Here is a 25,643-nt window from a genome sequence, read left to right on the forward strand (position 1 = left end):
AATGGGGATTAGATGAATGCATGTCACTATGATAAAATAATTGAATACGGTTAATTCTCTAAGACAAATGACCCAGTTTTATAAGCAATAAAATAGAATGGGGAGGAAAAGGTACAAAGTGATTAAGAGACCTGAGACATAAAAAAATGTGTTTAATTTTTGAAGCTGGGAAATATAGTGTTTCATTGTAATACTTTTGTGTATTTTGAAAAATCACTTGTTATAGAACTAGCCAACTTCCCCAAATGACTTATATTAAAATCTATTCATATCAGGGAGATTTCTACTTTTAATCACACTGCAAAAGGCTGGATTGACAGTTAAAACTAAACTTGATTTTTGAGCATTATATTACCTTTCCTAAAAATCTCATAAAACAAGACCAATCAACTACCCAAATAAAACCTACATTAAGAATTATTGGAAATTAGCTGGAGACAGCAACTTCAAATGATCAAAAATCTTTTTTTTTAGAAGTTGTTTCCATTAGTTTGTAAACATACATTCTACTAAACCTACAGTGGCTGGCTACTATTGGTCATAATAAATTCTTCTAAAATTTATTATCTGAAAACATAGCTTGTTAACCAAATACTGGCTGTGTATCTTAAAAATATTTGCACCATATTTTGTAAAATCAATACTTTCAAATTGGAAGAGAGAGTTAAAAACTCAGGCTACTTGATGGCCAGTGTTTTCTTCATTCGAGGATGTTGAAGTAAGACATTGGTATTCACCTACCTACCTACCTAAAACAGAATGACATGCTTTCAAAAACAGCCATATCATCTAAATCATTTTGATAGAAGTCTATCAACTTGTAAAGAAAAATATGAATGAAATTTAAAAAAAGCTATTAACCATTACTTTTCATTTCATTCCAAGTCATTTCACAGAACTATGACTAAATAAAACTGATCAAGTTATTGACTCATCAATTTGGTATATCACTACCAAGCACAATGCTAAATCTTGCAAGTATGAGTTTATATGTCACAATTCAGTCATAATTATTAGGAGACTCTGCCCTGTCATTTCCAATTTCTCTAGCATCTAGCTCTTCCAACTACCTGGAATAATTCCAGTTTCATGAAAAACCACAAAACTTCAGAGTGGTAGTTGTCTCCTACTGTCAGTTTACTAACAAGATTCAATTTAATTAATCTACTCTGATAATACTCCATGAATGTATTCAGGCAGCAATGGAAACCACATATTCATCTGCAATTTTAAAAAGATCTAAAGAGAAAACCACGCTAGACGAGGTTCCATCAAACAGATATTAAATTACTAAGAAAAATAGCTAAATTATAAATGATCCATATTTATACACTGACCACTCTAAACCTTTTCACTTTTAGTGGTGAACTCCAAGCACTATAAAATAAACAAAAAATCCTGGAGCTTTTAGAAAACCAAGTCCAAAAGTACAAGGAAAAAGGCAATTAGGAGCAGAAATTTGATCCCAAAGAACATGAAGCATGGGCTGGGAGAAGGTTTTGACAGGACAGTAGCAATGGAGAAGGGCTGTAGAAAGGATGGCAAACATCTTAATCTATACAGCAACACTGTTAGCCTCAGGACAAATACTTTTTAAAGAAAAAAATGCTAATGCCAAATGCTCCTTTTAAAAAACATTTTCACAACACACATGCATGTCCCTGGGTCTCTTGCCATATGATGCTCTGTACCTTCTTAGGATTTTGCCAGCAGAAGGGCATGACCAGATGCAGATACTTGACCTTGGGCTAGACAATGAGTCAAAACACACACACAAAACAAACACAAAAAACAGAAACCCACCAAAAACCAAGAAATCAACCAACCACTTTTCTTCATGATTACCCAGTGTTTGGTATTGTGTTATTAGCAACAGAAAATAGACTAAGATACTCAAGTGAGCTAATCTAATCTACCTATACCTGTTTACTCATCTGGTCTGTCCAGACAAGACTAACTTGGGATGTTATGTGTACGTATAATCATGTTTTAATGAACCTCACATTATGTATAATTATAATGTACCAATTAAAAATTAAATTTAAAAAAAAAGTAACAAAAAATAAAGCTCAACTATTCTGAAGAGTATGTCACTGTATGTGATTCCATCAGAAGTCTAAATATTATTTAAATGACTCTACAACTTATCTAAAAATTTCTAGTCAACTTTCTGAACACATTACACTGGTAAATGCTAACTCTAGGGGAATCTAGCCTGGTTTTAGTATTTATCAGGCAAGAAAATTCCAGGCATTTTCTGTTTAAAATATACAGATGTAATTCAAATCTGTCTGTAATGCACTTATGAAATGAGGATACGTTCAACGAAACAACCAGTACCATAATAACCAATTATGAATTCTATAATGATAAATATTTCAACCTGGCAGATTGAACAAAAAGCCATTTTTCGTTTACTACATTAAGTAACATTTAGTTTTTATGTGAAAACAGGCACAGTAAGAAAAATACCTATAAGCAAAAACTCCATTAAACAAATTAAGTTCTGTAGAGCTCTCTTCCCCAAGTTTTTTCTAATAAAACCCTTTTTTGTTTTTCCCAGTAAGGATTAACACACAAGCACACACTGCTTATAATAGCCTTAATTCTTGTAGGCTTAGGTTTAGGTATTTACTTAATTTGATAAGGAAATGTAATAATTTCAAGACTCCTCCAGGACTTTGCATTAAAAACTAAAACCTCGCTTGCCTAGCAATGCATGAAGCCCAGGGTTCCATCCTCAGCATCACCAAAAATATCCCTCAAAACGAAAAATCTCAGGCATCAGAAGTCCTATTTTTATGTCTGTGACTCACCAAAGAGTTATTGGAAAAGTATGATTTTCCAAGCTGACTTTCCAATTAGACTTTAATTTTCAATGAAGTATGTACTTGGTGTTTTATTAAACAACCTGTCACAATGGACAAACTGAATGACTTTCCATGAATGCCTACTTGCCCCCACTGATCCAATAAAATGATACAAAACCTACATTTAATAAAACTAATAGTGAATATTTTCTATGAGTTTTGGTTTCCAATATTTAGGCCTACCTAAGTTAGTAATAATGATTACCTGTACAATTATTCCAGGAAAAAACTGAAAATTTTTAAATTTGAGGTATATAAATAATATTCACTTAAGAATAAAGTAATCAAGATTTCCTTTTACTTAAAAAAAAATCACTTCAGAGTCAAACTTCATGTACAAAAGACAAGACCAATCACTTTATCACTGGACACAAAGGTAATTCCAAAGGCCTTTAAAAATGGTAATTAATCTCAAAAAGGAAAATTAATTTCAACTTTTATATTTCATTCATTATCAAGACCATACTGCTTAACAAGGTAAATTTGCTATAGATACAAAACATACAGTATATACACTTAACTGTACAAAATAATTTAATGTTTACAAAAATATTAGAATGTTTAGTTGACTGACACAGTCTTAAAGTAATCTCTTCTAGAGAAGTATATAGTAAGACCACTGATTTCCATTTCATTTCTTTTTTAATAAGTCAAAGAAAGGATGCTGCAATGCTTCGTCCAAGGTGATTCTTTTAGTTGGATCATATTCTAACATTCTTCGAACAAGGTCAAAAAGCTTCTCATGTTCTTCATCATGACTGAGCATAAATTCCTGGAGGAAAAAATTTTTGTTAAAAAAGATACTAATAATAGTGAAAATTTATTTTCCTTTTAATCCTTTTTTCTTTCACCTTTAATGGTTTGCAGCGTCTCCTAACATATCTACCAGCAGAACTATGTTCATCCCAATCTAGCTGGTTATGGTGAAAATACTTCCGTTTCCTAGAAGGAAAAAGAAATCTGGATTAATAAAATACTAAAAGATCTACATTTTTACCTTGCCCCCAGAAGGGGCTGGGGGACAGATTAAAGAATGACCTTTTTTCTTTAGATATATAAACACCTATATACAATTAAAAAAATCTCAGTGACAAATGTGCACGACACTTTATATAGTATTTTCCTTTTTCCGCCCCCAACCTGTGGGGTTTTAATATTTCAACTAAATTTTTTCCCAAATATAATGGAACAATGCCAGCTTTAAAAATAGACACTGTTGGATCCATTCCTGTCAATTCTGCTTTCACTAGATCTGGAATAGGGCTGTAAATCTTGTAAATAACTCCCTAGATGACTTCTGTGGTGAATATGTTTGCAAACCACTATAGTGTTAATCAAACTTAGGAATGTTATTCTCAAACTTAGACTGATATGAGTATAAAAAACAAGCTTTCCCACCTCTATTTTTATTTTTACATCAACTTAGGAAAACATGTATGTAAAGGTTAAGTTTAAAAAAAAAATCAAATAAAACAAAAACCCTCCATCTTTTAAAAGAACATAACATAAATACCATTTTTTTTGTTTTGTTGTTGTTTTGGAGTTTGTTTTTTTGGTGGTACTGGAACTGAACCCAGGGTCTTGAATGTGATGGGCAGTTACTCTACCCACTGAACTACAGCCCCATCCCTGAATTATTTTTTTTAAATGGGTTAAAAGACGTAAATCTAAGTAATCACTAACACAGAATTTTCTTTTTTCATTTTTTTCAAAATCCACAGTCCTTGAAACAAGCATTATGACCATGTTAAGTTTTCTGTGTTGCAATAGAGGCCATTGCATGCATCCAATGAAGAGCTTTAATCTTTAAACATACCTTGTTTTCTGAATCATGTGTGCTGGTATGGGTCCTAATATTCGTTCCATCATGGCCAGATGCTCTTTACTATCATGAGTCTAAAAAATGTGGAAAAAGAAAGTTTAGCACTCTTATTTCCCCACATGTACATTAAAAAAGAACATAAGAATATGATGCTTACATAAAAGAACTAGACAGCTATACAATTTACACTGCACACTTCTCCAAAGTTGAAACAATACTGAACAAGCTAGTCTTGGAGACGGAATAACAATGTCTGCATAGTGAGCAACATGTAACTTGTTTAATGTAAAACAGAACAATTTCCTTCACTATTTGTATTTTTCACACTGTTTAACTCAAGAACTGGGGAAGATTACCAGAAATCCTGTTACCTCTTCATTTATTTTTTTAATTTATTTTTTTAAAATTTTTATTATTGGCTGTTCAAAACATTACAAAGCTCTTGACATATCATATTTCATACATTTGATTCAAGTGGGTTATGAACTCCTATTTTTACCCCGTATACAGATTGCAGAATCACATCGGTTACACATCCACTTACCTCTTCATTTAATCAGCTGCTTAAACAAAAGTTAACCTCCATTATCAAACAAATAGCCAGCCTACTTACTAACACTAATCTCAGGTGCTGAAAATACCCGATAATTCTCACAACAATCCTCAGCTGTACATGTGGGAACATGAGTTCAAAGAGGTTAAGATACTACCTTAAAGTCACGTGGCTTATAAATGATGAAGAATGAGCCATAAACAATACAAAGCTCATATTCTTTCCACTGATATAGCTTTGGCTTTATAAAGTAGAATATGGCAATTTTTTTCTTTAAAGGCCACATAATAAACATTTTAGGCTTGGCTGCTCACAAATAGTCCCTTATTTAAGCATCTTTAAAAAAACAAACAAACATCAGGCACAATTCACCATGGTCATCGTTTGCCACCCCTCATTTTAGGGAGCAGGGTTGTGTGTGATTGCTTTTTAAATCTACCAACTATAGTGTCAAGCACACTGCCTTCAAAACGTTATTAATTCATGACAGGAATAAATATTATTAGTTCTCCATTTAAAATTAATGTTAATAATATACATTTCACTTAAGGCCTTATAAGTGCTTTACAATTATAAAATCACTTGAAGCACCTACTTAACTAAATCAGTGGGAAGAAAGAATGCATTCAACCTTACTTTTTCTTGACTCTACAACTTACTACAAAAAAACCAGACACCAATTCCTACAATAGATTGATAACAACGGTTCTGAAGACATTAAACTCATCTACCAACTCAAGAGTACTTTTTGACCGATTTTCTACAAATCAAACGGGAACAGAAGCCTGGTGAGGTGCCCCACAAGCAGTGAACTAGTATGTGTGTGATAATGAGCACCTCCATGACTCAACTGTTCATAGCTTCACTTGCCTCTGTACTGCTTAACTTCAAAAGTCAACCTCAACAGTTCTGAACTACATCTTCACAATCCTTCCCCGAACAAAGCAAAGTTGAACAACGGAGCATCCTGACCACAACTCTACTTATTCTCCAATGGTTGCATTATCTAAAGGTTTCAAGACTTTTAGATTCCAGATGTACTTAAAAATTTATAAGAAAAAAATGGAAACCAAAACAGAGTTTCCTACTTTTTATTTTACCAAATAAGGACTTCTAACTTTAAAAATTCAACTACTGAAGCCAGGCATGATAGTGCACAGCTGTAATCCCAGCATCTCAGGAGGCTGAGGTAGGAGGATTGTGAATTCAAAGCCAGCCTCAGCAACCTGGCAAGGCCGTAAGTATAAACCACTCAGTGAAACTGTCTCTATATAAAATACAAAAAAGGCTGGAGGTGTGGTTCAGTGGTTAGGCACCCCTGGATTCAATCCCTAGTGCCCAAGAAAGAAAGAAAGAAAGAAAGAAAGAAAGGGAAAGAAAGAATCAACTACTGAAAAGAAAAAAAAAAGCTAAAATAATAAAAGTTAACTACCAGCAAAAACTATCATCATTTCATAAAAGGGAGATTTTAATATGAAAAAAAAAAAGAGGTATAACTAATCTAATAAAAGGATAGAATGGCAATTCTATAAAATCATTTTCACTTTGGACCAGCCCATATTTGGAAACCACTGACTTCAAGGATAAAACAAATACCCTTCTCAAAGGTATATGTCCTTTCTGTCAGTTCTTATCTGTCTTCATTTTCCCATTTACAGGAAATACTCCAATAAATACTTTTCTTCCCTAACTAGAACATAATCTATTTCTCCTTCCTTATAGGCCCCGTCACATTCTTGTTTTCTGACTAGCTAGCTCCTATTCTTCCTTCTAGCATTAGCTAGAACTCCCCACCTCCTCAATGATTCCTTCTCTAATCCAGGGAACCCTCCCTGAAGCCTCCCTACATTTTCTACATTGTTCCATTGTAGCAAACACCACATTACATTGGAATGATTTTTCAACGACTTCCCTGAAGACTTAGAAATGCCTAAGACATCATGGAAGCTGTATTTTTAGTGTAAAATACACTTGTTACTGAATTCTTTTATAAATAAAGAAGTGACTTGTTCATGGTCATATGATAGTCAACATAACCAGAGCTGAATTAAAACTAGCCATGTCACCACTAATGCAAATTTATGAAAGAGCTCTATAATTTAAAAAATGGGAACATGAGGCAAGATGAACCAACCATACATAAACCATGTGTTAAAGACACATCAATCACATTTAAATGAGTTATGCTATTCACTAACAGTATTTAATTCAATTGGGTTCTAAAGGATAACCATTTGCATATGCAAGTTTTAATAAAGAATAGTGATCTATGGCAACTTTCCAATAAGGAAACTAAAACCAACATTTAAAATTCATTGTAAATTATTAAATAAAATTTACTAGATACATACCTGAAAGACTGTGAACCCAAGGTAATATTCAATAAGAATGCAACCTATACTCCAAACATCACAAGGCTGAGACCAACCTAAAGCTATAAAACATAAGAATGTTATTATGCAATAATTTTTAATCTTCTATAAGTCCTTCCCTATATGGGTGAATTCTTTTGAATAGTCTATTTGGGAAAATAGACAAATTTAGGGTTTACACTTTTAAGTTGTGTATCAAATATTATCCAGTATGATCTCATTGGGAGGGGACATTTTATGTAAAATAAAAGGGGACTAGCACATTTTCCAAATATAACTACCAATTCTATATTCTTTGAACTGCTTACACAGGGGAGAACTATACACTATATACTGAGTTCATGGATGGCTCAGGAATTTTTACCTTTTATTAGTGCAAATACAGGTTTATAATTATCCTCAGAGAATATAATTACTTATCCCCTATCTATTATCATAAGTTTGATACATGAGTTTACATCTTCTATTAAAAGAAATATTTGACATAAATTATGTAAAAATTCTAATAGGAATTAAAAGCAGTTTCACCTATAAGCAGAAATACTTAAGTTCACACAAAGGAGAAATACATGTATTTCAGGCTGGCTGTACATGATACTTTCTCCTTTTTTCCAATGGCAATACTATTCTGGAAAGAATAAAACACCTATCTTTCTTAGACCTAGATTCAACTGGAAAGGAGAATAATAAACCATACAGGATATTTTAATCCTTTAAAGCCCAAACATTTAGTAGAAGAATGCATAAATAAATCTACTTTAAAAAACATTTCAATTATGACACTCAAGTTAAAGACACAGGAAAAAAAAAAAACCAATATATTCAAAGGCCTTGAGGAATATGATTTAGTCATTTCTGTTCATTCTCATAATGCTTATCGTTTGAATCTAATCTGACAATTTCCAGATCCTTTGCCTCAAGGGCAATGACTCCAATTCTAACTTATAGTTAACATATCCAGAATCTGTAAATGCTATAACCTGGACTGCAAATAAAAGTTTTTTTCTTTAACTACTCTTATCTACAATCTAGGTTTTTCCCAGATGATTGTAACTTTCTGCAGCATATCATCTCATTTTCGGGTGAGTCACCTCTAATATTCTGGAATTCTAGCATCACTCACTTTTCCCACCCTTTCCCGGCCTTACCTGTTTACTATCAACAACCAAGACATCATCCCTCTATCGTAGCACCAGATTACGTCTTCCTTTCAACCTGCACCACCAGCTTCCACCCTGAGGAACGCTCTCCAGATTTCTTTGAGGCCAATGAATCCAATTCTAGACTTATATCAACTCTCCCTTACCTGCAACTTTCTCAAGTACTCAACCCCATCTTTCACTTTAAAATTTTTCCTTTTTATTTTGAACTCTGCACTTTAACTCATTTTCTTTTCCAGCCTTTCTCCTATCAGTGGTCATCAAGAAACTCTCCACTAGGAGAGTTTCTTTCTTCTCCTCTTGATCTTTATCTACCCTACGTCTGGAGTCTGCCAGATAAAACCATTAGCATTTTTACCAGAACCATAATTTTGTGAAGGCATAAAAATGGGTACCTACAAAATTTCAAAATCACAATGCTATGATGAACTTAGCTAATGGAAACTGCTCTCTTATGTTAATAAACCCATTAAAAAATAATCACCCTTTGGAATGCTTCACAAGTGGTATCACATTCATATTATTCAGAAAATAATATTTATAGTAATGTTCACACATTTTTAATGAAAAACAAAATGTTTTCTGTATATTGCTAAAGTTACCATTTTAGCCATGAACCCCATCCACATAAATCAAAGCTATTAAGAACAAAACTCTCTTCTTTAATTACAGTATAATGAAGTCTGGTGTCTACTGACCCAAAATGACCTCTGGAGCTCTGTAGTGCCGTGTGGACACCAAAGTACTGTGATGTTCATCATCATATGTTGCACTTCCAAAGTCAACAACTTTAATATCTGTGTTTTTTAGTGTGCGTTCATCACGTTTCTACAAAATTGAGAAAACATAAAACTAATAAAGACATTTTATAACACTACTCAAAATACTGAACAAAAATAATCTTTCTTTCTTTTTTTCTGCTGGGTGCTGAGGATCAAGCTTAAAGCCTAGAAGGGGCTATGCTAATAATGTTCTACCACTGAACTACATTCTGAGACCTAATTTTTTTGCGATTAAAAATTGAACATAATGGGCTCAGAAGTAAAATTCCTCATGCAAAGATCACCAAACTAAGCTAAATTTTAAAGATAATAACTTAAAGCAAGTCTTTTACTTACCATTTTAGAATTATATTTGACTACATAGTCAGACTTCACAAATAAAATATTTTCAGGTTTCAGATCTGTATGTGTTAATTTATTATGATGCAAAACTACAAAGAGAACAAAAAGACATTATTAGTTTTACCTAGAAATTGAATTGGTAAATGGGAGGGATGAAAGAGAATTAGCAGTAGATATGGTGATCAAGAAGGGTTTCATCTTTACCTGTGGTATGTATGTATATTTTGATGACAATTTTTAATGTTTTTTATATAATAAAAATCTTAAATTTTCTGATTTTAAAAATTTATCAAATATACTTACAATTTATTGATTGGCAGATCTGATACGCCATCTGCCTGATGTGATCAATCTGAAATGGCAGAAAGCTGTTTTCTTTAATGAAATCATAGGTACTAAGTCCCAGCAGTTCAAACACAATACAAACATGACCATGATGATCAAACCATTCTAGCATCTGGACACATCGGCTAAAATAAATCAAAATAGCAAGTTAGTTCACAGAATTGTGATTATTTTACGTAATAAAATGGCCCAAAGTTCAATTTATACTTACAAGACACTATTAGGATCTGTACTATTTAAATGCTCCAATACTTGGATTTCTGAACGAGCTGCTTCACGGTAACGGCCTACATTTTTTACGATTTTCACTGCTACATGTAAGCCATCCCTTAAAAACAAAATTAAGAGGAATACACTAAATATATGGCAGTGGGCTGAAGTCATTTATCCTTTAAAGTATGATTTTAATTATTAATCCTCTATGCTATTTTTCTAAAACCATCTTTTAGATTACACCAAATTCTATACAACATCTTTTCCATACAATCAAACAAAATATACTTTATATGAAGCAATAATTCCCTTAATACTTATGAATTTAATGTTTGTTCCTAAAAGTTTACATTTACGTAGATTTTATACAAAAAAAGTAAATAAATATATATAAGAACACAAACCAATAACAGAATATGCTGCAGTTGAAAACATTCACTCATTCACCAGGCTAACCTATTCTATGCCAGACAGTACACGTTTTAGGGACAAAAAAAATTGGACTTGTTCCTACACGCATCATACAGTCTAATGGAGTTCTTCAGAGAACAGGTGAAGCCCCAACAAAGACAAATTTAAAAAAAAAAATCTTATTTATACAATAAAAAAGTATAGAGTCCTGAAAGATAGCTTTGATTATCAAATTGGGAGAGAAATGAAATATTTGGGCAAAGACACCACCCTAAAGTCAGAAAGCCAAGACAATGTTTCTTAGCTTAGCATATTTATGATGCAAATATGCAGAAACAGCAAGAGCATAGGGTTCAGGGATTTACAAAAGGGCACTTGTATAGAGCCATGAATATTTTGACATCTTCAACTTCCTCTTGCCTCTGTTCTACACCCGATCTACTTGAAGATGAACTAGCACTCAAGCCTTTTTCACTAGGTGCCTCTACTTTACAAAAGAAAACAAAATCTCCTCCTCTTGTAAGATATCTTTGGGGTTAACAAACAAATGATTTCTACTGGCTGGATAGCAAATCTTTTTCCATGTTTGCTAGTTTCCAAATCATTGCTTTCATCAAGATCTAAATAAAGTTGAAGCATGATAAGCCATTTAAATGTTTTTTGATAATATTCTCCTTAAGATGTTTAGCATGTATCTCCAGATTTACCAAAAATTGTCATAAAACAGCTGTTGGGGCTGAGGATGTAGCTAGCTCAGTGGTAGAGCACTACTTGCCTAGCATGTACAAAGCCTGGGTAGTTAAATCACCAGCACCCTCAGAAAAGAAAGGGGGGGGGGGACTGGCAAAACTCCTACTCCCATATATTTAATTATATGATCAATAAGCTTTTTTTCTCAGTGTTTATATCCATAAAAACAAAAAAAGAGAATGCCAAACAGTATTCATTTTTTTTTAGAAGCCAACAATCCCAATACAAGACACGCTTCAATAAACTTTTTATGTCTAATGAATAAAAAAAAATGTAATGTTAGTACTTGGATCAATTAGAAAACCTTGATTAAATAATCAAGAGAATCTCAGGAAATTATTTAAAAGGCCATTAATGAACAATTGGTGAAATCTGAATAAGATTAGCTGGCAAAATCTGAAAATATATGTATATGTAGATAATAAAGGAAATATTGTCAAATGTTCACTCTGGGGAATCTGGGTGAAGGACATATGGGAATTCATTGAACTATTTTAGCAACTGTTCTGTGAGTCTACAAATATTTCAAAGTATAAAATTCAACTTATGTTCACATTTTTGTTGCAGAGAAGATGGGGTGATAATAAAAGATAATTTAGGATAATTTTCTTTATGGACAATGGAACAGAAATTACTTCAAGGATGAAAAATTTGTGTTGCTGAGGACTGAACCCAGGGTTTTGCACAAGTACTTGATTGCTGAGCTACTCCCCCAGTCCTAAGTATGCATTCAAGAAAGTTTGTTCATGAATGATAGTACATTATCAACTGGCTACAATATTAAGATTGCCTCCAATATATTTAAAGATTTATTTTTAAAATACTCATATTTAAAATAAGCTGAAAATTACATCCTTTCCAACTATCATAATTTATGACAAAAAACTTGATGTCAATTTAAAATATACAGTTCTACTAAATGTGCTTTAAAAGATTTAGTTACAAAGACATAGGCAAACCACAGAATAGAGGTACTGAAGGAATATGGTAAAATGAGGCAGAGTGGATCATCAAATCACAAACGGGTAGGTAGGCCTCATTTAAAAAATTGGACTTTATTCTGTAGGTCTCAAGTAGGATAATTTCTTTGCAGACTAGAAAGTTAACTCTATTATGAAAATTTAGATATATTTTTGTCTCTGCAATCCAAAAGTAGCTGAATCTCTCCTAATAGAGGACCAACAATCTAAGCTCTGGGAAACTCCTTCACTTGAACACACACTTTAACTTCAATAAACTCAATCTGATAGAATTTGTCAGCATTCTTCATAAAATCTACGTACCTGGTAAATAAACTATATCTAGGTTAAAGAAATGTTGAATATCAGAAAAACTTGTAGCTACTACTACTTTAAAAACATACTTCATTTAAATTATGGGTGATTTCCCATCAAAAATATCAGAATGTTCAAAGATATAAAAATAAACTTACATGCCATGATCAATGCATTCTACAACTTTGCCAAAGGCCCCTTCACCCAAAGTGTCTACGATTTCATCTAAAGTGAGGGAGAGAAAAAGAGGTATAAGTAACTAAGTATAAATTAACTAGTTATTCAAACAATGAATGCTTAAGTGTGGAATATTTTCAAATGATCTCTAACAAGCATAACTAATGTTTCAGCACTCAAATTATTTTATTTTCATCTGCTACAAAAACAATTAGATAGAGCTATCTTTCTTGCTCTAATCTCAAATTCCACTGATTATTTTGGAACTTTAGAGTAGAAATATTTAAATTCTACAGAAAAGAAGAAATACAAAAGAACAAACAAACCCACAAAAAACAAAACAAAAAAGCAATGAAGAGTTCTTTAGCCCCCCGCTGACAAACTATTCTTAAAAATATTCTGTCTGCAAAGTTTAAAAAGTGTTGAAAAATATTCTATACATCTTGCTCTTAGAACGTCTCCACTTTGACAGATCAGGTGACCCTCCTCATCATCCTCTATACTCCTGGATCTTTTCCTTCGGTGGCTCTTCTGGAACGGCAAGTGGGCAGCACCAAGATCGTCCAGCCAATCAATATATCAGAGTGAATTCAGGGCAGAATACGCAATTCATTCAGCGGGGAGATATTCAGGCATTCAGATAAGCACCAGGCCACGAACAGTTGGCAGGAGCAATTTCAAATTCAGTCCCCAGAAATTCACAGGGCACAGTTTATGTTACAGAAGAAAAACATGGCAAGGAACAGATTTTCAGATAAGATACTTAAAGTGGCAATAGAAAAACAACACAATTGTCTTTTTAAAATACTGATTTAATTGAAGTCTGAAATTTAAAGAATGCAATGTCATGATTTACTAATCTCTTGCTATAACTAGCATATGCTGTGAGTTGAGATGTCTAGTTTGTCAGAAAAATGTTTTAAAATGTCAAGATTGTTGTAACTGTCTTATTCAGCAATATTCTGAAATATACATGATTAAAATCAAAGGGGAAAACAAAGGCTAGTTAATTTCAATGTTCAATCCAATAACAGCTAATTCTATCAAAGAAAGGTTGGGGAGAAAAACTGCAATTCACTTTACAGATTAAAACAATGAAGATGTCCATTTTAAAAAAAAAATATGTTTCCCATTCAGCACCCATATTCACAATTTCAATAGATGTAGTTAGACAATGATGCACTGTATTAAGGATTATGCTATACACAGGTTAACAACATTTAAGTATCAGTGCAACTTTCCATTTTGTATTAGGAAAGAGGTTTCTTTCAAAGTAAAATAATATTTCAACTGAAAGAACAAATGGGTGCATTATTTTTCATAAGATTATATTATACAAACACAAAAATGAAATAATTTCTATAATTAAAATCAACAAACTCATGATCTGGTCTGTAGAATGAGTAAATGTGGGCAAGTGAGGGCTAGCTAGTAAATATACAGATCAGCTATGAGAATGTGGACGTTTCCTTTAAGGATTCAAGTAATATAATAATTATATCCAAATAGCATTACATATATAAAGAAACTTTTAGAGACTTATCAGCTCCTTAAGAGCTTTTACACACAATTAAGAATCCACTCAAAATAAAAACAAAATCAATCATACCGAACGTGACTGATGACTTGAACAGTGTCTATTACGCTTCCTTTTAGGACTGCTTCTCCTGCTTCGGACTGAGGATTTACTGCAGTGGATTCGATAAGCGCTTTCAATGTCTCTGTGATAATGTCTAGGAATATATCCTTCACAGTAGTCATTTCTGTATTCATCAACGTATCTCCGGTCCCGATAATCTCTCTCATTCAAGGACCTTGCTTCTAAATAATGACTGCAAACACATTAAAGGATTTCAAATCATTCTCTTCATTTTGGAATAAATGGTCAAATAAAACACACAAGAATTCCTGATTTAAATAATGAAAGAAAAAAAATTCACAAGTTAAAATTTATATAATACTTATTCTCACAAACTTAAGAAATAACTTTAACCAACAAGCAAATGGGTCCATGTTTCTCCATTATAAAAATTGCTGTCAAGCACTTCATAGCAAGGAACAACAACAACAAAAGCTTAAGTCAAATTATGTTTAGTGTTTACCTAAGTGCTCCTTTACCTTCTGGACAAAATTAAAATAAAAAATTCACAAACTACTCTCCTGGAACTCGTCAGTCTTATATGCATCTGAAACTAAGCTTCCTTTTCTCTCTCAGTCACACACAATCAGAGGCAGGCAAAATAGGATTCCTTTCTCTTTTAATGTTAAGTGCATTTTAGACATCCTAGCAGAAAATTCTTTCATGAAAGGTGTATTAGAGATACAAGGAGCCCTGAATGTATTCTAGCCCTCTCATTTTAATGATGACTAAATTAAAAATCCCTAAATAATATGCACATTAGTGATAAAAACTGAGACATTTTCAAACTACTTATTCTACATCACTTATTCTGTCTTTTCTTTGCATTTCTAGCCTTGTTATTCCTGCTTGAGAAACAGACAACTTTCAGTACTGCCTACTCTGCTGAAGACATCTGCAAGATATGTTCCACAAGCGAGAAAGGGATCCTATGATTGCTTACCTAGGATTACATAAGTCCCTCCACCCTACTTCCCTTTGCATTTCTAACTTCCCATCATTCCTGCTTGAGAAACACACAAGAAACACATGATAGAAAACATCATTATCTAGTGCCACAGTACTTGGATCTACAGATCCCTTTGAGAATATGATGAAAGTTGTGGACCCTCTTCCCTAAGAAACACACAAATGCATGAACAAAACTTGGCAAATAGTTTCATAGAGGTCATGGACCTCAGGAAGTCAATGGATCCCAGTTAAGTAGCCTTGATCTGATGGAAAGAAAAGGACATAGAGATTCAATTGGCCCAGTTTCCCGTCCCCCTCTCTACCTGGGATGAGTGTCCTCTTCAACAGAGTGCGAAGCTTCAAGAGGGATGCACATGGAGCACTGAGGGAGAGAGGGGACACCTGCCCAGTCAGACAAATTAGCTAAAATAATCCTGACAAGCAATGGAGTGACAGATGTTGCCTAAAATGCCCTCACCAACCCCTTTAGGTTCCCCAGAATATGCTGTCATTTTTTTCCCCCAGAGTTCTGGTTTAGGTAGAAATAAAGGAGAGAAACACCCTTAAAACCACTACCCCAAAACAAGGCTGGCATCTAGTACTACCCAATTCAGGCGGAAGATGTAGGACCCATTCTTATTCCCTAGAGTCAGTCTAAGTTCTAGCCACTGGAGAAACAACTCAGGATTTTAGGGAAAGATTGTGGGGTCTAGGTTAGCTGTTTTGAAAGTGTCAGGGAGAACTCTCCACAACAAGCTAGGAAGTACACACTCATTAAGCATATCCTGTCTAGTTCTGTAAGGCATCCTTCCCACAAAAATCCCAAAATCTTGCTATCAGAAAAAACACAAACAATCATTAGTTAGAATACTACATAAAATCAGAGCTGCTGATAATCCAAAAGCAATATATAGAAAAACAAAACGGCATGATGCAATATCATGAGGAAAAACTAAAAAGACTGGAACCTTTTCAATCTATAATGACCAATGACCAAGGCTGAGAGATTATATAAACAAAAACTATAGAATCATACAGGCTTATGGACACGTTAAACAAAATGAACAGACTGATTTAATTTTTACAAATATTCACTGAGTGCCCAGTGAATATTTCACTGTAGCCTTTCAAAACAGTAAAAACTAATGAGGATAGGGGCATTCATTTTTATTTCCACACAGGTCCTGTGGGAAATTAAAAAAAAAAATTATATAAGTCCCTGCCAACAAATAATGAACAATTTGAGACCATCACATAAAAATAAAACAAAACCCAACAATGAAGAAAATATTGAAAGGTTGGATGTGAGTGCTTAAGAGTCAGAGAAAGGAAAAAACTCAAATCTGTTTAAAATGGTCAGGGAAGAATTCATGAAAAAGATGGGAACAGAGTTTCACCATAAAGGGAAGCCAGGATATGGACAAAGGGGAAAGTAGAAGAAATTCCAAGGGAGAAAAATGGCATATTATCACACTTTACATTTAAAGTACTTTTAGCCACAATGGCTTAGAGATGGATTTGTCTATGTATTACTCAGATGATAATAATAGTAAGTAGACAATTCCAGCAAGAGCAATGTTCACCCTGAGAAATATAGCAATTCTCTGGCTGAAAATATATCATTAAAAGCTCAGGCTAAGGAGTGTATCTCAAATAGTTTGTCTATTAAATAACAACTTAGAATAAGGAGTTCTTACTAAAAATGAGATTCCTGGGCTTCAGGGTCATACTTATTGAATCAAATCTGCATTTGAAACACACCTCCAAGGTGATTCCTATTCACACTAAACTGGTTTAAGACCTGATACCTTGTTATAGAAAGACATTTAAGGATATAAAAGTGGTATTTACAGTCACATCATCTTCTCAATAAGTGTGCAGAATGGATTAAGCCTGTAGGAAGAGAGACCAACTCACAGGCTACTGCTAAAAGATGAATCACAAAGAAAAGACACTTTGCAATATATGTGACAAAGGGTTAAAATAATGGGAACATGAAGAAGCATTTTTTAGAAGTACAATTTGGTATGAACCTTCTAAGAAAAGGAAAATATTTAAGAATCATCTTTTAAGAGTTCATACCCTTTAGCCTCTTGGAATCTATATTCAAGAAATAATCAGAGGCAAAGATTTGTGAAACCTTTTTAAACAAATAATAATTTACATCTAAATAGTGGGCCACTATAACATCCTACTAAGGTTACCTTCTTCACATTTTTCTGGATTTAAATTTTTTTTCTATAGTTTTATAAAAACTACTCATAAAGTTTTTAACCTTCAAAAATAATTTTCTGGATTATGATCAACAATTACCACCACATACGTCTGAGGCTAATGTCAAAGAAAGAAGTACTGGTCTGATGGTTAATTAGATTGACTGGGTATTATGTTTATGTAGTTAACTATAAACATGAATCAATCAAATCACTTCCTTTGTACATACATAATATATAATAACTTATGAATAATCATTACTATGATGTCAACCTTATTTTGTATACTTATCAATATAATGGGATAGATATGATTTTTATATTATACTATACATCAATTTGCTCTAGTCACTGAAATCCTATATTCAACCTCCCTCCACATTCCCTTATGTAACAGTGTTTAAAAAAGCATGATTAGTCTACACTGACTACAAATAAGCTCACTGTTTAGCAGAACAAGTCTATTTAGCATGGAGGAGGAAAAAAATTACATACTGTTTTTTAAAGTAACCCCAGCTGGCTAATTTAGAAAGCAATCTGGTAAACAGTCCCAATGGAACATCTGCACAAACAAGGAGAAAACATAAAACCAACACAAAACAAATGAGAAAGGGAAATTAATGGAAGAGAGTGTGCAAGAAACTCTATTCATCTAGCCTTTAATATTTAGAACTTTAGGATTCCTTTAATTCTATATAAATGTATTACCTCCAAATTTTACACCAGTAAAAATACAAAAAAAAAAAAAAACCTCAACATTATTGTAAATTTTTGAGAACCTTTCCTAAATTACTAGCTACTGCCTGTATATAAATAAAACAGTTCTTAGAATATAAGTAAACTAAAATACCAAACATATTCATTGGCCTTAATTCTGTAAATATAACCTGTAGAATATAAGCGACTAATCCCCAATGCACTTTAACTTATCCACATGTTACTTTTCTTATCTGGATTAAACTCTGTCCCACCCCTTCCAGCACCTCACTTTTGAAACACTTAATGAGCACCCTAATTTATGTACCACCCTCCTACACACAGGTTAAAAGCACTCAATGGACATTCTTTCATTACCTTTACTGAACTTTATGTGTGTCTCAACTCCCCAACTATGTTACTGGCAGCTAGAAATCAACATGCTACTGACTATATTTTTCTTTACTTTTTCCTGTGGTAGTGGGGATCAAACTCACACATGCTAGGTGAGTCCTCTACCAATGATCTACATCCCCATCCCCTGAATATATTTCTTATTCACTTGCAGATCAACTGTCTCAATACCCCCAGACAGACACAGATATATGATAGAAACTGTTTAAATGCAGCTACAGCCTTTGCAACTACAGAAGCCAGCCTATAACAGTAATGGATAAGAGTTTTTTGAATGAATAAATGTTGACTGCATTCTACAGTCACTTGATACAAGCTATATAAACAAATAAGAAATCATTAAAACTATTAGGACTAAAATGTTACTAAGTAGAGAGTAATTTACCAATCAGATTCTTTAAACTGGTGATGCGGTTTACAATGCCTGTTCTCTTGTGTACTACTGTGAGATCTCCTCTTCCGTTTGTGACTTCCACTGTAGCTTTCATGACCCCAGCTTTCTCTGCTATCCCAATCAGGGCAGTGTGTTCGTTTGGAATGTCGCATCTGTTAACCAAAAAAAGAAAAAGTGAGTTGTGGAGGTTATAGAGAGCTGTGGAGACGGATTTAATAAATGAAACATTATTAATAGAAACATTATACATTAATATTATTTAAATATGGCATGTAGGGTCATAAAGGCTGTAGAATATTTTTAGGTATGTTTCCCAAGGCATACAGTACTCTACCACTGGTATACCTGACAACTACTGAGTGGCATAGATCTAGTACTAAATAATGGATAACAAGGTGAGACCTTTAATACACTGTCTTTCAATTCTTCTGAATATAACCAGGACAAATTCTCAGCTTGGTTCTTGTCTTCAAACAAAAAAGAATGAAAGAAAAAAATTTTGTGGGCAGAGGGGAGGCAGTACTAGGAATTGAACATGGGGGCACTCTTACCACTGAGCTACATTCCTAGTCTTTTTTTCTTGTTTTTATTTTGAGACAGGGTCTAAGTTGCCCAGACTGCCTTGAACTTGGGATCCTCCTGCTTCAGCCTCTGGAGTAGCTGCTATAATAGGCATGTACCACCCTATCTGGCAAAAATTTTTAATCTTCAAATTTTTGAAAGGTTCAGGCTTAAGGCTTCAGTAGACAACAGTATTTAGCTTGAAATCAATGATTTTTTTTGTCTTAATTTATTGCCACTGTCATTTATGCTAATTTTCTAATTAGAAATAAATTTCTTTAAAAAATGTTAACATTAAAACATGAACGGATTTAACATTAAATAAAATCACAAGTGTCATGCAGCTTGGTTAACGTATAATACAAATAATCAACGTAAGAAACGGATATTAAATATGGGAAGTAACTTCTATTTGAAGGTAAAGAGCTTTTCATTAATTAAGCTTTTTTTTCAAACTTCTTTTTCTAAATCTTAGAATGACTCCAAGGTTTGAAAATAACAAAGGAGGGGCTGGGGTGTAGGTCAGTGTTTGCCTAGCATTATCAAGGCCCTAGGTTTGATCCCCAGCACCCCTTGCACACACAAACAGAAAATAGAAGTGAAAGAACACAATATTCAACAGAGAAACTGAAAAACCAAAAGGTGATTATTATAAATCCATTTTCTCTAGTAAGAAGTTTATTTGCAAATCATTTGTAGTTTTTCTTAAAATAAAAATCTATTTGTTATAAATCTGGAGTAATCCTGAAAAAGAAACCAACCTATGGGGATACACAATGAGGCATAGTTACAGTAACATCAGACTATGAGGGTAACACAATTCCCAAACTCAATCTACACCTCCAATATATAGCAGGATTCTGAACCTATGCTCGATTTAACCAATCTGCCTCTTCCCAACTTAATTCTTTTTCAAAGTGTAAAATTTTTAACAGTAAGGTCCAAACTCTGCTAAACAGGGTGAGTTTAAATGGCAAAAAGAAATTCACAACTCAACAAAGGAGCTGGCAAAAATCTAAAATGGAGCAAATAATTTAGTTAACCTTATTCAGCTTGCCTAAATGAGAAATAAGCAAATAAATCAAGTAAAAATTTAAAATATTTCAAATTGATTAATGGCTTTGAAATGAGGCAGCTTCAATTCTCCTGGGAGGTCTTCCCTGTTATGTATCATGCCTTCAGAGCCTGATGCCACCAAACATGTTTTTTTTTTTTTTAAAGCAATGCTGAGATCAACCCAGAGCCTCCAAATTGCTAGAGTTAAGTACTCTACCACCTTCAGCCCAAACATTAAGATATTTTAATTTGATGCTGATTCTAATTCTATGCCCATTCTAATTCTATACATCTTTTGGTTCATGAGGCTTCTTTTAAGCTTACTTAGCAGGAGGCTAACAAATTCCAGGCCAATCTCAGCAACTTAGTGAAGTACTAAGCAACTGAGCAAGACCTGTCTCAAAAATAAGAAAATGAAACAGGCTGGAGATATAGCTCACTGGTAAAATGCCCCTGGGTTCAATTCCCAGAACTAAACAAGCAAGCAAACAGAGAAGATATTGATCAAGTCAAATAAAAAATCCTAAAATTATTGTTGGCTTCTCACTGGAAATTAGTAAGTCTTCAGAATTATTTAAAAAAAAAAAAAAAAAAAAAAAAGGGCTGGGGATGTGGCTCAAGCGGTAGCGCGCTCGCCTTGCATGCGTGCGGCCCGGGTTCGATCCTCAGCACCACATACCAACAAAGATGTTGTGTCCTCCGAGAACCAAAAAAAATAAATATTAAAAATCCTCTCTCTCTCTCTCTCTCTCTCTCCCCCTCTCTAAAAAAAATAAAAAAATAAAATAAAAATAAATTTAAAGCTGGCACAGTGGCACAAGACTGTAATCCCAGAAGCTCCAGCAACTTAGTTAGATCCTGTCTCAAAATAAAAAATAAAAAAGGGCTCAGGATGTAGCTCAGTGATAAACTGCCTCTGGGTTAAATCTCCAGTGCTAATAAATAAACTTTATTCTTTTCCCTAATTCTAGAAGAATTCTCCTAACTTGTTCCTTCAATTGCCAAAAATGTATTTTAACCACATTTACAACTCAGCTTGGCTAAACATTTTTCTCTCTCCCACCCTCATGCTAGTGATTGAATCCAGGACCTGGGCCTTTCCAAGCACCTCTAACCCTCGAGTTAGGACAGAAGACACTAAAGAGGCATGCAGAACACCACAAAGTGGCCATGATTAAAGTCCACTTTGACACGGATTAAAACTTCAGGTTTAAAGGTCACAAAGAACACCATTACAACAATTATTAGACCTTATCCACAGATATAAAATGAAATACTGTGTCAACAAAGCAAAACGCACCCAAAACAAAGAAAGAAAATACTACCCTTTGAATAATGATCAACATACCTGTAAATGACCAACATCCTAGGAATGATCAACATGTCCGGTTACATACACAAAGGAGAACTGAAAACAACCTCTTAGCTCATGTCCCTGTACTACTGATCTTACATGTATAAATATGTCTAGATAAGGTGGAACTTGCAATATCCTCTCTTCAACACCCACACTCCACCCTGCGTACTTCTTTCTTTCACTCAATAAATTCAATCATGTGCCTCACTTTAGAACACAAATTCCTTTTTGAGAGCATACATCAAAGGACCCTCACAGCCAGAATTGAAGTTCACCTCCTTTTTCAGGGACCTCTTTGGATCCTCATCCTGGTAACCAACCCCCCTAAACATTCTTAAAATAATAGCAAGCAAAATTTCAGCTTCTGATGACTAAGGGTAATTATCATGACCATCCATTATGAAGGTTTTGCAACACATCTGTGTTTGCTTTAGTTTGTTTTTTCCCTACCTACCATGAGTCTGCTAAATCATCTCCTCTAAAAAACAAAGTTATCAAATTATCAAACTTATTAATATGTAATATTAAGATTGAGTTCCTTGGACGAACCCAATATTTTTCTAGTCGGGTTCACTATGTTAAATTTAATTCAGCTGTTGGTCCCAGCCCCGTAAACACCCACTTTGGTCCCCAGCAAATTTTAGAAATATTTTCTCAAGAGGCAAAGAGAAGCTTCTTGGACCTACCCCTTCTGTAAGGTTCCTTCACATATAGAGAAAAGCAAAGCTACCTAAAATTACCATGCTGCCTCTAATTAGTTAAAAAAAGAAAAATCCTACGTGCTAGAATCATCAGGTGACTGAGGTTTTAATAAAAACACTCGACACAATGGATATATCATCAGTATTAGAAATCTGATTCTCCATCACCTTTTTAAAAGATCTTAAAAATATGGTATGAACACAGTTTAAAACCTTAAAAAAAAGGGGGGGGGTTACAAGTTATGATTCGAGGGCATTTTCAAATAGGCAAAAACAAACAAACAAACAAAAACCCTGGAGGTGCCTGTTTGGAGAACCATCTATACAGGTGATTGGCCGGTAGTCTGGAGGTTGGCTACTTCACCAGAGAAAACACGCTGCAGAACTACCAGAAAGGCTCATTCTCTCCACAATGGTATGCTCCACCCGGGGGGGGGGGGCAGTATTGCACAAAGGACGAATCTCCCCACGTTTCAACCTCTTACCTGCACTAGGTGAATCCCACCACCTGGATTCACCCAATCCCCACCCACTCTCCTCCCCGGGCACCTGGCCAGAGGTTTTGGCGTACAAACAGGGGCAAACGCCGGACTAGGGGAAAGCCCCCCAACGCTACAAACGGTGGAGGTCAGGCATCTGGGGGCGGGGGAATCGATCTCCGACAACACAAACACCAGCAACAGGCCCCTCGCAGGATCTCCGGACACGACCTCGCACTCGCGGCCCTGGCAGTGTCTATAATAGAGTCCGAGCTCTTCGGCCAACACAGTGGGGCTAATTTTGAGCCTCTGGCAGGACAGCGACGCCAGAGCACCTTCAGGTTTTTAAGGCCACCAACGGAGCGGCAACCCGCAGGAACCGCCAACTCAGTCCCCAGAGGCCAAGGCCAGGAACCGGTCGTTTCTCGAACAAGACCTAAAATAAGATTCGACAGTAGCCTAGCCCAGCACATCACACCCGAAACCTCACCTCTGCGAAAGCAAAAGGCCCTTTGGCCGAAAAATGTCGCCAAACCGCCGTCGTTCCTCTCCAGCCGCTGCGACAAACACCCTACAAAATGGCGGCAGCGCCGTCACCCTACAACCCCCTAGGCGGCCTCTAGCACCACCTACACCGCGCGAACGCGACTGCGTGACAGAGCCCGACGCGTTCCCGCAGCTCCCGTAAGGGGCGTGGCTTCTGTGTCGTAAGGAGCGCGGCCAGCACACTGCGGCTGCGCGGGCCCGCTTATTACATCACAGAAGCCCCGCCCTTTGGACCGGGCGAGTGCTCGCGTTGTTTTCCTCCTCCGAACCCAGGGAAAAGGCTCTTCAAAGTGTAGTTTTCCTGGGTGCGGGATCTCTCGGCGGAGCCAGCCGTGACCCGTTTCCTTCCTCTCACCCTCTAGTGGGACGCCCCGTCGCACTTTGCACTCTTCTCGCCCTCCCCCAGCCTTCCCCAACCCACACAGCTAACGTGCCGCCCGGGGCGGGTGCTGAGGGCGGCTCGGTGAACCGGGTCGCTGTAGTCCAGCTTCCCGTCGAAAATGGATTCGGATAAACAATGAAGTCTCAGAAAACAAGCTCAGGAGTTGCTTTTCAAGGCAAGTGCTCCTAAATCAGAACAAAACAAAAAAATTGGAAAGTTAAGACTCCTGACAAGGTTCTTCCTGTTACTTCCTACCTCAGGGCAAATAAAGTAGCTGGAAGTTTTCCTAAGAAAGTTCTCTCCGTTATTTATACCTGTGAGTTGATATTATTCATCCAAGGCCGAGTACTGTCGCAAAGCTACTGAGTGTCCATTAGGGGCATGCTTACCTCAAATAAGGTATTTGGCTGTCCTAAGAATCCTAGGAAGCTTTGCAGTGTGAATGTGATGGGGCCAGAAGGCTTGAGGGCCGAAGTTCGTGCCCTGGAGAACACTTTCAAAGAACAGAGGCGAAGCATCCAGAAAAGGAATGATCAGATGGAGGAGAAGCAAGAATATGGTGTCAAAACAAGGGAAGTTTACAGCTTGGTATGGTTTGTCCCCCAAAGTTTGATGGGCGGGAAGCTAGGTCCCCAGTGTGGCAATGCTGAGGTGGTAGGACTTGAGGTGGGTCCTTATGGAAGGTAATTGGTTATAAAGGTTCCATTCTGATATGGATCAATGCTCGTCTTGCAGGATGGTTGAGTCTCACAGGAGTTATCACCGTAGCATATTTTTATACAGAGGAGCCAACACATACCTTGGCCCCTTCTGCATGAGGCTATTTCTCTTTACAAATATCCACCACGTTGTGACACAGACAAGGGGGCCCTCACCAGGATGCTGGCACACTGCTGTTTGGACCCTCCATCCACCAGATCATGAGACAAATAAATCATTTATAAAGTACCTAGCCTCAGGTATTTTGTTTAAGCAACATGAAAACAACTTACCCAGGAGAAAAAATAACAGCCAAATACTGAGAAAGATTTAGGTGTGGTTAGTACTGAAAAGTGTCAAGGAAATTCCATATTCTGACTAGGATTCTCTTGATATAAGGAAAAGCCAGATATCATCATTAGAAGAATAGGATTAAATTATTGTGGGCCCAATAGCAGGTGGGAGTCCTAAACTATTGTACCTT

The 25,643-nt window shown here is 35.4% G+C and overlaps 1 protein-coding gene across 5 annotated transcripts; it reads right to left on the minus strand.

The window, feature by feature from the left end:
- CLK4 (CDC like kinase 4) lies at positions 1–24,193 on the minus strand. Of its 5 annotated transcripts, none has more exons than XM_081289423.1 (14): positions 19,370–19,411; positions 18,370–18,436; positions 15,985–16,043; positions 14,681–14,903; positions 13,512–13,602; positions 13,053–13,119; positions 10,458–10,574; positions 10,205–10,371; positions 9,896–9,990; positions 9,476–9,605; positions 7,597–7,679; positions 4,687–4,766; positions 3,722–3,812; positions 20–3,642 (listed from the first exon to the last, which is right to left on the minus strand). In XM_081289423.1, the coding sequence occupies exons 3-14, from the start codon at positions 16,035–16,037 to the stop codon at positions 3,502–3,504; spliced, it is 1,338 nt and encodes a 445-aa protein (XP_081145549.1). In that variant the 5' UTR covers positions 16,038–16,043; positions 18,370–18,436; positions 19,370–19,411; the 3' UTR covers positions 20–3,501. The 5 variants fall into 5 exon arrangements, with proteins under 5 accessions (XP_081145551.1, XP_081145549.1, XP_081145548.1 ...); XM_081289424.1 differs by lacking the exon at positions 15,985–16,043 and adding an exon at positions 24,023–24,193 and having other exon boundaries at positions 40–3,642; positions 19,370–19,530; XM_081289422.1 differs by lacking the exon at positions 18,370–18,436 and having other exon boundaries at positions 21–3,642; positions 19,370–19,500.
- Between the last annotated feature and the right edge of the window lie 1,450 nt (positions 24,194–25,643).

Source organism: Spermophilus citellus (assembly GCF_964194105.1).
Source record: "Spermophilus citellus genome assembly, chromosome: 1".
NCBI classification, from domain to species: Eukaryota; Metazoa; Chordata; class Mammalia; order Rodentia; family Sciuridae; genus Spermophilus; species Spermophilus citellus.

Coding starts and splice junctions, on each gene's coding strand:
- CLK4 (XM_081289424.1), bottom strand. CDS start 19,472: ATGAAAGCTACAGTGGAAGTCACAAACGGAAGAGGAGATCTCACAGTA. Junction 13,603..14,680: donor CAAGTCATCAGTCACGTTCG/GTATGATTGATT, acceptor TTGCCGTTCCAG/AAGAGCCACCGAAGGAAAAG. Junction 10,372..10,457: donor ACAGATCCTAATAGTGTCTT/GTAAGTATAAAT, acceptor GATTTATTTTAG/CCGATGTGTCCAGATGCTAG.